General features: G+C 45.4%; 1 protein-coding gene across 1 annotated transcript in view; it reads right to left on the reverse strand.

Annotated features, from left to right (window-relative positions):
* The window catches only part of PLEKHD1 (pleckstrin homology and coiled-coil domain containing D1), a 33,353-nt gene extending 23,015 nt beyond the window's left edge, over positions 1-10,338 (reverse strand). Inside the window, exon 1 of the mRNA XM_066610556.1 lies at positions 10,190-10,338. Within this exon, the coding sequence (XP_066466653.1) occupies positions 10,190-10,338 (149 nt within the window). The remainder of the gene's footprint in view (positions 1-10,189) is intronic.
* Between the last annotated feature and the right edge of the window lie 6,191 nt (positions 10,339-16,529).

Here is a 16,529-nt window from a genome sequence, read left to right on the forward strand (position 1 = left end):
ATATTAAGATGTCTTCTGCTGTTAGATGTTGGTTCATCTAGATCAGTGGTTCTCACACATTAGCACCAGGACCCACTTTTTAGAATGAGAATCTGTCAGGACCCACCGGAAGTGATGTCACAACCGGAAGTGACATCATCAAGCAGGAGCATTTTTAACAATCCTAGGCTGCAATCCTACCCACACTTACCCAGGAGTAAGTCCCATTGTCTGTCATTGTTTAAAGAATATACATGTTGGCATCCTTCAGTCTCGGAAGACTATGGTATCGCGCTCTGAATGGTGGTTCTGGAACAGAGTGTCCTCTCCAGTGCGCGAAGCCTGGGTAAAGTAGGTATGGAGGATAGGCTGTTACCCATGCAGCAAATCCCCCCTCTCCACGTCGCTGAAATGGTCTAATGGAAAGGCAGAAGCCAATACAGTTGGTTCCAGCGGCGTCGCAGGAGTTGCCAGAACATGACTGTGTTCAGCCATGAACTGCCTCAGGGACTCTGGCTCCGGATTTTGCCTCGAGGTTGACTCCTGAAGCCTTTTCCATAACTGGATGTAGCCACAAGGCAGTGGAGGTTTGGGATCCGAGTTTTCCTTCTCTCAGATGAGCTGCCTTCCCAGGCTGACGAGTCCCATCTACCCGGTGGCTGTTTAGTCGCCTCTTACTACAAGTACAGCCAAACTGAGGGCCTATTCTTATCCCCAGGCCCCAGGGGAAGAATATACATAGCAGCTTCTTAAAAGTACAGGTCTGTAACATTTCCCCAAATGCAGTCACATACCAGTCACCAGTCACATACCAGTCACATGGTAGCATCAAGTCTAATATACTAAAAATAAAATATTGAAATGAATGGGGACCCACCTGAAATTGGCTTGTGACCTACCAAGTGAGTCCTGACCCACAGTTTGAGAAACATTGATCTAGATCAGGCATTTTCAACCATTGTGCTGTGGCACACTGGTGTGCCACAAATGGTCTACGGGTGTGCCGCAGAAGTTTGGGGGACGATCATTTATTAGTAGATCAATGGGGGATGTGAGCCCCCCCACCAACAACATGGTGTGCCTTGTTGATTGTCAAAACACTGATGGTGCGCCTTGACAATTTTAGTACCTTGTCAGTGTGCTGTGAGATAAAAAAGGTTGAAAATCACTGATCTAGAGAAATATTATCTACACTGACTGGCAGGGGCTTTCCAGGGTTTCTGGCAGGGGTGTTTTCCTAGCCCTAGTTCAAGGTGGATTGACCCTGGGTCTTTCAGCATGCAATATGTTTGCTATGGCCCTCACCGCACTGAGGGTCATAGTCCAAAGACTCCATTGGTTGAGATGTGGAAATGTGATATTGACTAGCCCAGTGTTAAGCAGTTCTAAACACTCAGCTTGATCAGAGATCATTTATCATTGGGAATTTTTGGCATTCCCATAGTGACGATACATAGTCTGGTCCACAGAGAAGGATGTCAACAGCATATTGATAAACATTACACCAAATGTCAACACAATCTAATTATCTTGAATAAGAGGGGGAGAGCTGCCATGGGATCTTGTCTAGGTCAAACAGCAATGGAATCCAGAGAATTTGGTAACTTTTTTCCCCTTCCCTATGCCACTCAAAGAATATACATTGCAGTCACAATTTGTATCTGAGGCTGCAATCCTATCCACACTTTCCTGAGTGTAAGTCTCATTGAATACAATAGGGCTTACTTCTGAGTAGACATGCATAGGATTGTGCCCTAAGTCAGTGTTACATTTGCAGATAAAATTACATGGGCACGAAGGGTAATAGAGAAGTCTTTAAGTTGCAGAATTATAAAGTTTATTTACCTTGAACCAGAATATTATGTGTTATTATTAAGAATACCTATATAACCACTTTTCAACCAAAAGTAGTTCCCAAAGCAGTTTACATAAAGAAAATAAATGGTTCTGCGCTTTGAATGTTTAAGAAATGAAAGTCCAGCTGAAACCATACATTTTTCTTCATACAGTCAAGTCCTGACCTTTCCCGAGAATTGCCCCATCATTACAAGAATGGATGCCAGTTGCACCTGTGGTCCACTGAATCCTCATTATGTTTCATTGTGCACACACCTGGGTAGTTGGAACTGCTTATGTTGGGAGGGGGTGCAGAGAGAATCTAGATTGTGTGATCAGTCCACAGGCAGTCTGTTTTCCCACTCGATAGTGTTTTTGTGCCTCATAAGGACAGTCAATGACATTCGTTAGGTAATGTTTATAACATGTTTTGAAAACATAAAAGGGCCATGTTAAGTATTCCCAATAGATTATAACATCATTGCTAGGCCTTGGCACGAACAAAGGCTTTTTGGAATAAGTCCAAGAACTAAGTATAGCAAGTAATTGATGGAGAATGGAGTGATTTTCATCCTCTGGGATATTCAGTCAAAGTGGAACAAGTCAGCCTCTTAGGTTGTTAAAATATGAAGCCCTGCTCAACCTGTGGTGTGTGGAGGTTAAGATGTTAAGACCTGTCTCCCACTCTGCAGATAGGAGTACAAGGCAAAAGAATCGAAGGAACCATGTATACACATCAGCTGGAAGAGAGAGACCATTCATTATGAAGATATGTTTTGCCGGTATGACAGATTCTGAAAATCTTTATAAAACTGAAAGGCCAAGCTCCCAATGGGAGTTGAAGAAATGGACCATGTTTACAGTACCCTGTCTTGTTTTGCCAAACACTGTTCAAGAACAGGGCAGAATCCAGATAATGAGCAAAATCACCAGGAAATTTATCTCATATTAACAGATTAAGTCAGGATCAAAACTCTAGTCTTAAGCAACTCCCTTTCATTCTAGCAGTAGCAAAGCTAGAGGGGGTGCAAAGCATTAAGTTTTGCAGGGTGCTTTCACCACACCATGCAAGCAGTCCCTCCCCCTCCCCTTTGGAGCCATTCCCAGTTGCTAGAGCAAAATGGAGGCATATGCTCTAACTCCCAAGCAATGCCCGCGGGGGAGGGGGGGAATAAACATGCTCTTTGTTCTCTCTACTTTCTAGAGATTGATAGTGCTGTTTATGTGATCAATAAAAGGCTGTCCCAGTACCTACTGGAGTGTTGATTACTTCCAAATTCAGAAAGAACGCTTTGCCTTCTTGGTAAAACAACATTGTACAATTTAAAATTGAGCTTGATGACATTTGTATTTTATTGGTACAGTATGGCCTTATACTAAATCTCTTTTCTTGCCTACTAAAAGATCCTGTCTGTCTCTAAAATAATTTCAAAATGTTGGGCTGGGTACCAGATAGTGAAGATGGGAGTGGAGAAATGACATCAATTTCGTGCCTGGATTTCTTGCATTTTTAATTATCAGGTGCTCAGACATTTCCCCTAATTAATATCAACTTTGTACTAACTTTGGACAACCTGTGATCAACAGTCTGGCGTAAAGGTGGTAGAAGCATAAGATGGCAGCAGGAAGGAAGGATGCAGTTCAATTTTTTGGGAATCACAACACTATGCAAATGTTTGGCAAGGGCTTCTTCAAACTTCCAGGCGAAGGGGAACATTATTTTCTGTCCTTATACGGCAATAAAGAGATTGTGCAAGAAATTCACAGTGTTGCATGAACTGCCAGGCTAACGGCAGGCCTCTCAGAAGCAAAAGCACACATTGGTCTTGGAGGGCACACACAATCAGGGCCCTTTTTAACCTTCATTAATCATAGAAGTCAATTTTCCACCTTGATCAAAGACAAGCGCATGTAGAATGCAAAAGCTTTGCCACGAAAGCCAGACCATTAAGCCAACATAGCAACCTCCAATGGTAGGTAATAGCTTTCAGTTATTCTAAGGAGGGTGAAAAATCTCTGTGCCAGCCTGTTTGATGTACTTTGTGCAGTGCATGAAAATGGTTCATGCCCCTACCTCAGATCAACTTACAGCAGAAAGTGAAAACTTAAACTTGTTCTGAAGGAGCAGAGTTTCTCAGGACCACTGGCTAACATTCCAAAAGTTCTTCTTTCAAGCCCTTTCCTATAAATCCTGGCCAACCACAAGTGATTAGTAATTCAGCACATAGAATGGAAGGTATTTTAAGCAAAAACAGCAAGGATAGTGAGGAAGGGAAGCCACAAAAACCACCTTAAAGGCTGTAGGTTTTCATAGATCCATCACATACAACCAGGCTTTCTGAAACCTCCTGTAGCCTGTACATCCCCCATACCATCTGGAAGTCTCAACATACAATCATTCCTTCCATTTCTTAGACATGGACACAATTGGCTACATGGCAAAATCACCCCAAGTTGCTGTTATTTGGGAAAATGACTCTTGGTCATGCATTCCCAATACATACCAGGAGCTCACTGCATCTTAGATTTCTTTTTTTAATGTAGGTTGAACAGACAAGCTGTTCGAAGATTTCATGCTCCCGCAAGCCTAAACAATGGAAAGTTGAAGACAGCTTTTACAGGGTTCATGTCCTTTGCAGAAGAGAGCGCTGTAGGCTTATGGGGCCTAAATTTACAAATGTGTAAACTGAGTACATATAAATGAGCACAGATGCAAGTCATTCTAGTCCCTCTCCAGGCAACCTCAGCACCCTGGATCTTAAATAGCCCTTCTTCCTAACTCCTTGGCAACTGCCCATTTCTGAGCAGGGGAAATTGGTTTCTTGCCTATCCTGGGACCAGAGTGAGACTCACTCTCCAAATTCTTGGAAGAACCAACTGCCCGTTATCATCTGCAAATGGACAAGCATGCTACATCTAGGCCAGGGGTGCCCAAACCCCAGCCCGGGGGCCACTTGCAGCCCTTGGGGGCTCCCAATCAGGCCCTTGGGGAACCCCCAGTCTCCAATGAGCCTCTGGCCCTCTGGAGACTTGCTGGAGCCCATGCTGGCTCAACGCAACTGCTCTCAGCATAAGGATGACTGTTTGACCTCTCACTAGAGCTGTGCGAGGGCTCCCTCCACTACTTGCTGTTTCACATCTGTGTTGCACCAGTGGCAGTGAAGGAAAGGCTGGCCTCGCTTTGTGCAAGGCCTTTTATAGGCCTTGAGCTACTGCAAGACCTTCATTAATTCATATAAGTTCCATCTCTTAAAAATTCATTCATGTAAATTTATTCAAATTTTAAATGTAAATTAAATTTTTTCCCTGGCCCCCAACACAATGTCAGAGAGATGATGTGGCCCTCCTGCCAAAACGTTTGGACACCCCTGATCTAGGCGGTGGCCATTTTTAATATCTCATAACAAAATAGCATGGCTCACATGTGTGCATTCCCCATAACCAACTACCAGTGATGTAGACTGCGAGTTCTGTGACTCGCTCCCAAGTTAGATTTAAGCCCTGACAAAGGCTCTGACTCTACTTAGAAGCAAGAGGCAGTGACTCACAACTCGACTCATCATTTTCATTTTTGAAATCATTTTGCTATCTGAGTTATGTGTTTGAATTTTTGCTTACTTTTTTCAGTAGCACTGTGTGACCTCCTGTGCAGCCAAAGGCAAGCATGATCACCTGGGCATGGCAGGCACTTCTTGCTTTGCCTAGGTGAGTATGCTGCCTCCAAGGCTGCCTGCGGTACTTTGATCCCCACAATCAGCTGGGGCGGGAGCTGGCACCTGGAAGTGCCTGCCATCAGGGGGACATTTACGACCCCTCACACACCCCATTACCACCTCCCTTTTTTCTTTAAATTTGGTTCAGAGACTTGGACTAGAGATTCAACCTGAGAATTTGAACAAGGACTTGAGATTGGACTTGAGACTTCGGGTTAGGGACTTGAATACATCACTGCCAACTACAGTAGGAATCTCACTTGAAAAGGACATTTGTCGATTTCTCCGAGTCACAAATCCATCAAGCTCCTGTCTTGCCTTGGGCAACAGTCACACTCTTCCTTTGCTTCCAGTGACACCTCACCCTTCTGCCCTCTACTCACACTGTTCTTGCTACTAAACTGTGAACATTCCCTTTTGGACATGGTTGCAGCATCTCCAGCTGTGAGCATCATCAGTTCTCTCTTTCTGCCTAGATGCAAATCTCTGAGTAATACTATCCGCTTAAAGTGGTGACTCCCGGCAATAAAACAGCATTAAATTAATAATGAACTTCAGACACTGGACTTGCACATAAGCAATTTGGTTCAGGCAACCAGGAGCATTTGAAGGAACTTTCAGTTGGTCGGGGGGGGGGGAATCTTGGCCCTTCAGCCTTTTTTCTCACAGGGAAAAAACTCCAGTCTTTGGCTATTTTCTCAAACTCAGTGACTTTGGATTTTTAAATGCAATTTGCTTATAAACTTGAAAGCACCATGGCTGTGGTATTTTCTCATCTCAAATCAGCCAAAGTTTATGCTGTGCAGAGCGAAACTGATGGAACACAATGTATGATGACTAAGGTCCAAAACACTAAATTCCCAGGCAGCCTCAACCAACTCTACACAATGGTCCTTAGGTGCATCATTCTGCCACTCTTAGTGGCACGTACAGCCCCATTCCTATGCCTGTCTACTCATCACTAAGCTTCATTCAAGGCAATGGGATTTACTCTCAGGTAAAATGTGATAGGATTGCTGTGTTAAAGTAGGGCTATGGTCTCCCATGAGAATCCCACCATCCCAGTGGGCTGATCCATTCCCTGAAAAGTTAGCCCCACTCAGTTCCTCCAAGGACCCTCAGGACTGCAACCTTCAGTCAGTCATCCCTCAGTTTGCTGTGATTTAGAGCAACTGCTTCAGAAGTTGCTTTTTGGTGGACAGAATTCTTGCACCTCATTTCTCCGGGCTTCAGAATACAATCCTCAGGTTGCTGTGAGCTCACAGGGGACACTGGGAAGGGAGTGGAGGAAGAAAGGTAGGCTAAGGGGTACTGGGATCTTATCCCACCATCACCCCCAGCTCTGACGTCTTTAGCCAATGGGCATTTCCCAAAGCTCAGGCTTCTACTGCCCCTCCCCCTGCCTTATCATTTGCTACACTCCAGTCTGCTGAGTGAGAAAGGGGGAGGCACTAGTCCTTGCTACCCTTCCAGAAAAGCACTCTTTACTGTGCAGGGACAAGTTCATACTTTGGCTGGAGCTAGCAGCCAAGGAATGCAATGGGGCCTGGCTCTGGAATTGCCCCCACTAGCCAGTCATGTCCTGTTCCCTTCCAGCAAATTCACCCTCCTTGCAGTTAGCCCAATGCAAGTGGCTCATGTATTTCTTCTATTCCTAATAGGTACAGTTATGCTGATGAGACTTCTCTTCGGGAGGGGTCCAGGATATTTTGGCTCCTGAGCTCCAGAGCTCCACCTGCGTCCTTCTATCTCTCAAACCCCTCCCCCTTTTCCTGGGGGTGTGGTCAATGTTCTATGCCCACCCAAGCCACAGTCACTTCTTTCTTGACAAATTTCCACAGCAGACAGAGGGAGCATTAGAGAGGACAGTGCTGGGTTGGAGGATCTCCAGCAGCTACATGCCAGCTACAGGGACCCCAGCAGCTACACGCCAGTGAGGGCACTGAGCAGATGAGGGTATTAGGGGTGCCAGCACTCCCATCCCAATAACCTAGCAGCAGAGACTGCCACCTCCATTTATTGAGGCTGGCTCCGAGTCTCCAAATCACCACCAGTAGCCTACTAGGGCTACTATACTACAATGTCTCAGGGAACAAAAGAGCACTAAGAAGTTGCAGGGCACCTTCAGGTGTCAAGGGAGAAAAAGTATCTCCAAGAAAATGGGAATGACAAAACCAAGGGGCTGGAGTTACCACTACTGTTCTAGAGCAGGGGTGTTCAAAGTTTTTGGCAGGAGGGCCACATCTCTCTGACACTGTGTCGGGGGCCGGGGGAAAAAAGAATTAATTTACATTTAAAACTTGAATAAATTTACATAAGTTTACATAAATGAATATATTAAAGATGAATGAATGAAGGTCTTGAAATAGCTCAAGACCTATAAAAGGCCTTGCACAAAGCAAGGCTGGCCTTTCCTTTGCTGCCGCTACTGCATCACAGACGTGAAACGGCAAGCAGTGGAGGAAGCCCTCATCCCACAGCTCACACGAGAGGTCAAACAGTCACCCTCAGGCTGAGAGCAGTTGCACTGGGCCAGCGCGGGCTCCAACAAATCTCCAGAGGGCCAGAGGCTCATTGGTGACTGGGGGCTCCCTGAGGGCCGCGTTGAGAGACCTCAAGGGCCACAAGTAGCTCCAGGGCCAGGGTTTGGGCACCCCTGTTCCAGTGTGATGTTTGGACCAGGAGGGGCACTAATGGGGAAAATCATAGCTGGGATTGTAATTTACATCCAAAAAAAGTTGTAGACAGGTGGGTTAAACCCCCTCGCCCAGGCTAATGATAGTCATTGGAGATGTGATCAAGAGCCGACTTCCTTCATGTGTGGTGGAGGTGCCCCACCATTCAAATATCTAAAGGAAGATTCATTATGCAAGTCATCAAATATCTAATCCCTCTGGATCCAGTATTGATGCCATTGGGAGGGGCAAAGTCAAAGCATATGAATTACTGTATAAAGAACTTGCTAACAAGGCCAAAATGTTGATTGCCAGAAAAAGGCACAAACGTTTAAAAAGCAGCTTGTGAAAGTTTAGAAATTTGCTGAAATGTTGAAATTGAGTACATCCATTTCCATCTCTATTTCAATCCCTTAGTTTGTACATGACTTTAACACATTTTCTCAGTCACAAGTGCCATGACGTTTGCTGCTGGCAACTCTGCCCCCTTGGCAACCAAACAGGGTCTTGAGCTCCCCTAATGATGCCACTAGTCCTGTTTTACTGTCTCTGATGCCTTGAATATGTCCACAGAATAATACTGGGGTACTACCTTGAAATCCCTGCAGAAAACCCACCTTTTCTGTAAAGTTTTACATACATTCAAAATGTATTTTAATTCATTTTCAAAGAGGATATTTTAGCATTATCTTCTTAGCCTTCAAGTGGAGATTGGATATACTATAGATTTAAAAGATATAAGCCACTACTGTCAGGATGACTAAAGAAAACATTGGGTTGCATTCAAGGAATGTGAATCTTGACTGAGAGCCCTTGAAATCAATGAGTTGTTAAGTATGGCTAGCTTAAGTGCTGTTAATTTCAGTGGTGCTCTCTCTCCCTGGATACAACTCAGACATTTTTGGTCTGGTTAGGAAATGCTACTGGGAATTAAGTAAACCTTGCATGAATTCACACAAATGGTTTGCAATGTGCTTTTGATCAATTACTCCTGATTATGAATGTGGTTCTTTAAAACTCAAAAATCAGAGGCATTCAATAGTAGGCTGTGACAACACTATCTCACAGCAGTGATACAAACACTCTGGTCTATTCCAGACCATTGTTGGGGTGTGTGTGTCCATCCCAGATGTCATTCCTTGGTACCACATTTTTTCAACATTGAGATGGCCTTGCCAATGCAATTGTGGTAGTACTGAAAGTGCATGGAAGAATGTGTTTGTACATATCATAGATCATCCCTATTGGACAGTGCCTGTGACATCTCTCACTGCAAGCAATACTCCTTCTCCCCACCATACTCACATCATTTTATGCCTTTAGACCATGCACTCTGTGAATCCAAAAAGAGAATTTCAAGAGATGCAATTTTTACCATCATGCATCAGTCTGCAGAAGGTGAGAAAGCAACCACTTCAGTCTTGGCACAACTTCTACTCAACTCTGTTGGTTCCCAGAAAGGAGCAGATGAACTCCCTGGTCAACTCAATAACACACACCATTAAAAATATATGACATCAGAGCTCAATGAAAAGTGCTGTCTGAACTTCCAAAGGCCCCTAACACTGGCCTGGTTCCAGCTAGGACTTCCAAAAAGCATACAGGATAAGCAAAGATATCCCAGCTTTAGTGGTCTCCAAATCGGAGGCTGTATTGAGTTACTCAGGCTAACCAGAGAGACAGGCTGCAGACGTATCTGCCTTTGATTCCCCCACTCTGACAGATTCCACAAAGTGGCAGCTGAATTTTACCCCAACGTACACTGGGTGTTTCCTTGCCTGAACATCCTTCCTGAGCTCCCTCCTGGCTTGAATCTGGCTGAGAAGACATGCACTGTTCCCCTGCCTACCTTGAGACATCCCCAGACACTCTCCCAGCTTTTCTGGTTTCTCCCCTTTCAGCACAAACTCTGCCATTTCTTTCTGCTTTTGGCAGAAGCTTGTTCCTTGTGACTGCAGTGTTCTGCAGCTCGGTACCGCAGCTTACCTCCTGGACCACTTGGCAGAGGGTCTCCCAAATGGCCTCTTCCAGAGCACTCCATACAGCTGCACTTTGGTACTGATATCCAGAGCATCAGAGTCGGCTTGTTCCATGGACGGAGACGGAGAGACAGAGTTGGATTTGGAAGTGAACATTGTCAAGAGAGATGGCTGGTTGGTCTAGTTCTCTGCCTCTGCTCTGCAGCTCAGGGAATCCGATTAAATGCAATGAACCAGAAGGATGCAGCCGCTCTGCGTGTGTGCGAGCAAGAGAGGCAGACTGAGGCTATGCTCTGAATCAATAACTGACCTGCTCAGTCAATACTTGCCTCCCTATTGCAGCGATGATGAGAGCGTCCTCATTCTGTATCACTTCCTGAATAGCCCCATCCTGAAGAAGAAAGTCTCTTTCTGAACGAGCATTCCAATCACTTAGTGACAGCTCCCCACAGCATATTTTTTTCAATGTACAGCATGAGTGGAATGGGGCAGGGGAGAGATGCACACTCAACCAACAAGCATGCTACATTTGTAACATGTGCCACTTTTGCCAAAGTGGCTCAGGGAGGGAGGGAGAATGGTTATAGCGCATTAATTCCAATTGGCTTTTCCTGCCAAAATGGAAACCTTTGAATCAGGTTCAAATAGCCACTGTGACATGGAATATGGAGTCTGGCTCTGCCCAAGTCTTCACACAGGGAAGCACCACAGACATGGAAAAGGCACACACTCCAACCATTCTGCATTTGAAGTGAATGCAGCCACTTCATTGTGTGCCCACCATAACTTCACTCCTGCTAAGCCAACTCCCCCCCCTCCAAAAAAACAACAACAAAGAGCACCATCAGGATCTGGAAGAAGAGCTACTGCAACTAAACAGCTTCTAGTGCTCCCCCCCCCCCCCAATGAAATTCACAGGCTGGGTCTGTAAGGCAGTTTTTCACATGAGCTACTGAGGATGGTTCAGCCATGAGGACCTAAAAGCAGAAAAGGAGTGGGAGGGGGAGGAGTGCCCTGGATTGCTAATATTCTTCTGCCCTGTCAAGTCTTCCATTCCTGGCTGCTTCCTTAAATATCCAGGAAGACGAGCAGGAGTTAGCAGCAATGGTGTGGTGCAAACCCAGTTATAGAAAAAAGGGGGTCATTGCTGGAGAATGCACATGAGAATAGGTTATTTCCCCCCCCCCCCACTGCTGAGTTTTGGGGGGATTAATGTACATCTCAGCTGGGCCTACTTAGGTACTGGCGATACTTGCCCAGAACTTAGAAAAAGAGTACTGTGAACAATTCATAGGAGTGAATAGGAGGGAAGGAAAGAGCAATGCTGCTTTGGAAAACAGAGAAGGTTATTCAACAAAGGGTCATAAAAGAAAAACCCTCCGGTCATGGGATTTCTGGGTGCTTTCTTTGGTTTGTAACTGGAAGGCCTGACTCATGCCTTCCAGGCACCGCTGCCCAATATGCTGTTACCGTCACTAAAAATATGACTTCTCCTCATCTACAAATGAGGGTAAAAAATGCATGGCTAGATGCACAAAGCGAGATGACCACAGTATGGCCCAACCAGTGATATTTGTGGCCCATTTATAATGTAGCATGATTTTCTATAATTAACATGAGAGAGAGAGAGAGAGAGAGAACAAAGGAACATAAATTGTGGCAAAAGAAATGTAAGAAGGTGATAGGGGAGGCCAAGCGAGACTATGAGGAACGCATGGCCAGCAACATTAAGGGGAATAATAAAAGCTTCTTCAAATATGTTAGAAGCAGGAAACCCGCCAGAGAAGCGGTTGGCCCTCTGGATGGTGAGGGAGGGAAAGGGGAGATAAAAGGAGACTTAGAGATGGCAGAGAAATTAAATGAGTTCTTTGCATCTGTCTTCACGGCAGAAGACCTTGGGCAGATACCGCTGCCCGAACGGCCCCTCCTAACCGAGGAGTTAAGTCAGATAGAGGTTAAAAGAGAAGATGTTTCAGACCTCATTGATAAATTAAAGATCAATAAGTCACCGGGCCCTGATGGCATCCACCCAAGGGTTATTAAGGAATTGAAGAATGAAGTTGCAGATCTCTTGACTAAGGTATGCAACTTGTCCCTCAAAACGGCCACGGTGCCAGAAGATTGGAGGATAGCAAATGTCACGCCTATTTTTGAAAAGGGAAAGAGGGGGGACCCGGGAAACTATAGGCCGGTCAGCCTAACATCCATACCGGGTAAGATGGTGGAATGCCTCATCAAAGATAGGATCTCAAAACACATAGATGAACAGGCCTTGCTGAGGGAGAGTCAGCATGGCTTCTGTAAGGGTAAGTCTTGCCTCACAAACCTTATAGAATTCTTTGAAAAGGTCAACAGGCATGTGGATGCGGGAGAACCCGTGGACATTATATATCTGGACTTTCAGAAGGCGTTTGACACTGTCCCTCACCAAAGGCTACTGAAAAAACTCCACAGTCAGGGAATTAGAGGACAGGTCCTCTCATGGATTGAGAACTGGTTGGAGGCCAGGAAGCAGAGAGTGGGTGTCAATGGGCAATTTTCACAATGGAGAGAGGTGAAAAGCGGTGTGCCCCAAGGATCTGTCCTGGGACCGGTGCTTTTCAACCTCTTCATAAATGACCTGGAGACAGGGTTGAGCAGTGAAGTGGCTAAGTTTGCAGACGACACCAAACTTTTCCGAGTGGTAAAGACCAGAAGTGATTGTGAGGAGCTCCAGAAGGATCTGTCCAGACTGGCAGAATGGGCAGCAAAATGGCAGATGCGCTTCAATGTCAGTAAGTGTAAAGTCATGCACATTGGGGCAAAAAATCAAAACTTCACATATAGGCTAATGGGTTCTGAGCTGTCTGTGACAGATCAGGAGAGAGATCTTGGGGTGGTGGTGGACAGGTCGATGAAAGTGTCGACCCAATGTGCGGTGGCAGTGAAGAAGGCCAATTCTATGCTTGGGATCATTAGGAAGGGTATTGAGAACAAAACGGCTAATATTATAATGCCGTTGTACAAATCGATGGTAAGGCCACACCTGGAGTATTGTGTCCAGTTCTGGTCGCCGCATCTCAAAAAAGACATAGTGGAAATGGAAAAGGTGCAAAAGAGAGCGACTAAGATGATTACGGGGCTGGGGCACCTTTCTTATGAGGAAAGGCTACGGCGTTTGGGCCTCTTCAGCCTAGAAAAGAGACGCTTGAGGGGGGACATGATTGAGACATACAAAATTATGCAGGGGATGGACAGAGTGGATAGGGAGATGCTCTTTACACTCTCACATAATACCAGAACCAGGGGACATCCACTAAAATTGAGTGTTGGGCGGGTTAGGACAGACAAAAGAAAATATTTCTTTACTCAGCGCGTGGTCGGTCTGTGGAACTCCTTGCCACAGGATGTGGTGCTGGCGTCTAGCCTAGACGCCTTTAAAAGGGGATTGGACAAGTTTCTGGAGGAAAAATCCATTACGGGTTACAAGCCATGATGTGTATGTGCAACCTCCTGATTTTAGAAATGGGCTATGTATCAGAATGCCAGATGCAAGGGAGGGCACCAGGATGAGGTCTCTTGTTATCTGGTGTGCTCCCTGGGGCATTTGGTGGGCCGCTGTGAGATACAGGAAGCTGGACTAGATGGGCCTATGGCCTGATCCAGTGGGGCTGTTCTTATGTTATGTTCTTAAACACATGCACAAGGTTTTCAGACCCTGCATAACAGAGACAGCGCTCCTTCCATATGCTCTATTCTGAGCTGGCTCCAGGTTTCAGGTGATCTTCAGTTCTCATGCCACCCCTGAGTGGTCCCCAAGTTACTCCACTACCCCACAAAGACTATGGGCACACAGAGATCAGCAGCTGCGCAACACTGTGACCTTGACACTGGTCCCATTACAATTTCCAGTGTTTAATTGTAATGGTCCCATTACAGTGTTTCCAGTGATAAGAGGCTATCATTAAGTAGCCTCTTAATGATATGGTCAATGATGTATACCACAATGACATATGTAGTGGTTTTTCATCCTTCCTCACCCACCCAGTGATAAAGCATCCATTCAAAATCCAAACATGTTTTAGATTTAAGGCCTACCTGGTTGTGCTGCCTGTGAGGCTGTTGGTTAAACAGAGCAAGTGTAGGAAAGTTGGCATAAATTTGATGCAATTTTATTGGTGAACATGGCATCTCTTTCAGGCTATACAGGCTATACAGAGAGCTTCCTTCCTCCAGTTCTCTTAGATGATTCTGAATTAAGGGTGCTTCACCCTAGTAAAGGTAAAAGTTCCCCCTGGTGTTAAGCCTAGTCGTGTCTGACTGTAGGGGTGATGCTCATCTCTGTTTCTAAGCTGAAGAGCCGGCGTTTGTCCATAGACAGTTTCTGTGGTCATGTGACTGGCATGACTAGACGCCTAAGTGCATGGAATGCCATTAGCCTCCCACAGAGCTAGTCCTTACTTATCTACTCGCATTTTTACATGCTTTTGAACTGCTTGGCTGGAAGGAGCTGGGACAAGCAATGGGTGCTCACCCCGTCGTGTGGATTCAAACTGCCAATCTGGCAGTCAACAGGCTTGTTGGCTCAGCGGTTTAACCTGCCGCACCACCGCATCCCCTACACAAGAGCAAAAGCAGTATTTCCAAGGGTAAATATGGATGCTTCACCCTACACGCGCAAAAGCTGAATTTCCAAGGGTAAATATGGGGGTTGCCTGCATTGCATGCTAAGTGGTAGAACCTCCATATACAGACCTGCATAGAGGCCACTAAAGAGAGGGACAATGGCTTGCGGACCAACCCCTAGCCAATAATTTTCTATGTAGGTGAAGCATGATATATAGGTACAGTTTGGAGCCCTCGAATGCACACAACTTTGCTTATGTCCTGCAAGACACAACAAATCTTCTACATTCAGCACTAAGAGCTATGCGGCTATAAAGAACAGAGCAGCTGATGTCTTGCCACTGCAGCAGAACAAACTCCAGTCAGACATAGCCCCAGCTTTAACCTATGCTCTACTATATGTCCTCATTTACAAAGCAGCAAGTAGGCCAGAAAATGTTATGCTGCCATGTCTGCTCAGAGTACTCCATCTTGTGGCTACAGAGTTAACTGCAGGCAAAAGGCCCCAAGAAAGAGTTCTGCAACCAGATCAAGTCAGTTCTTCACAGCAACAAGATTAAAATGCAAAACAAGTTAATTTTTTTTTTACAATTAAAGTTACAAAGGACTTGGTCAAGTGCCATTCTCTGACAAAAGTTGGTTTTGACTTACAACAGGACAACCAAATACTGCCAGTTCACCTAATTCATAGAACCCAAGTTGATGGCCCACCAAGATTGTTCTTTCCTATTTTGGTTTCAAGGGCTGTGCTACAAAAGTATGAACAAAGCTTAAATGGCTTATTGCAAGATCGCTCTCAAACAGCCTAAACCAGCCACATCTCATTTGAGAACACTGGAAGTCCACTTTGTCCCTCTCTAGTTACCAAGACTATAGAGGAGACTGCAAACAAAAAAACGAGCAGTCTTCATTTAAAACAGAGACCAGACTCAAGAGCCTGAACTACCTAGAGACCTTAGAACATTTATTCAGGGTCATAGACTGATGTTTACAGAATACATATGATCTTGCAAATTCCAACATATACTTTAATAAAGGAAATGGATTATTCTGGGGTTTTTTAAAAGCCATTTCTGCCCATTGTTGCATATATGCAACAGGGATTGCCTGAATGCTGGACTGGAGAGGCAAGGGGGGAGGAAGCAAAGAAAAAAGGAAAGAGTCCCCTCCCTGCTTTCTCCAGTGGGGGAGAGCAGCAGGGCTGATCCCAACTCTGTCCTGCTAGGTGGAGAGGCTGAGGCCAGACTGAGGAAGTCCAGGCAGCTCTCCCCCTCAGGAAGTTCGAACTCTCGCCTGCCAATCCTGAGAGGGAGGAGCTACCCATTTGGAGGACTAAGACGGACATGGAGATCCCACTGGAGAATGGATTATTCTGGGGTTATTTAAAAGCCATTTCTGCCCAATTCATTTATTTATACAGGTATTTATACACAACCTCTCAGACTGCACTTGCTCCCGGTGTGGAAGGGATTGTCACTCCCGAATCAGCCTTTTCAGCCACACTAGACGCTGTTCCAGAACCACCATTCAGTGCGCTATACCATAGTCTTTCGAGACTGAAGGTTGCCAACATGCATCTCTTTGGTTGTCAGATTTCTTCTCAGACTTTAATCCAAGGCGGTTTACATAGGCAGGCTGTTCTAACCCCCCCCCCCCCGTAGGTATTTTTTACAATTGAATAGTTCTAGTCTTTCATAGGACTCCTTGTTCCAGCTGGATTCCTTCCCGGTCTGGCCTCTCTC

Source organism: Tiliqua scincoides, chromosome 1, assembly GCF_035046505.1.
Source record: "Tiliqua scincoides isolate rTilSci1 chromosome 1, rTilSci1.hap2, whole genome shotgun sequence".
NCBI lineage: Eukaryota > Metazoa > Chordata > Lepidosauria > Squamata > Scincidae > Tiliqua > Tiliqua scincoides.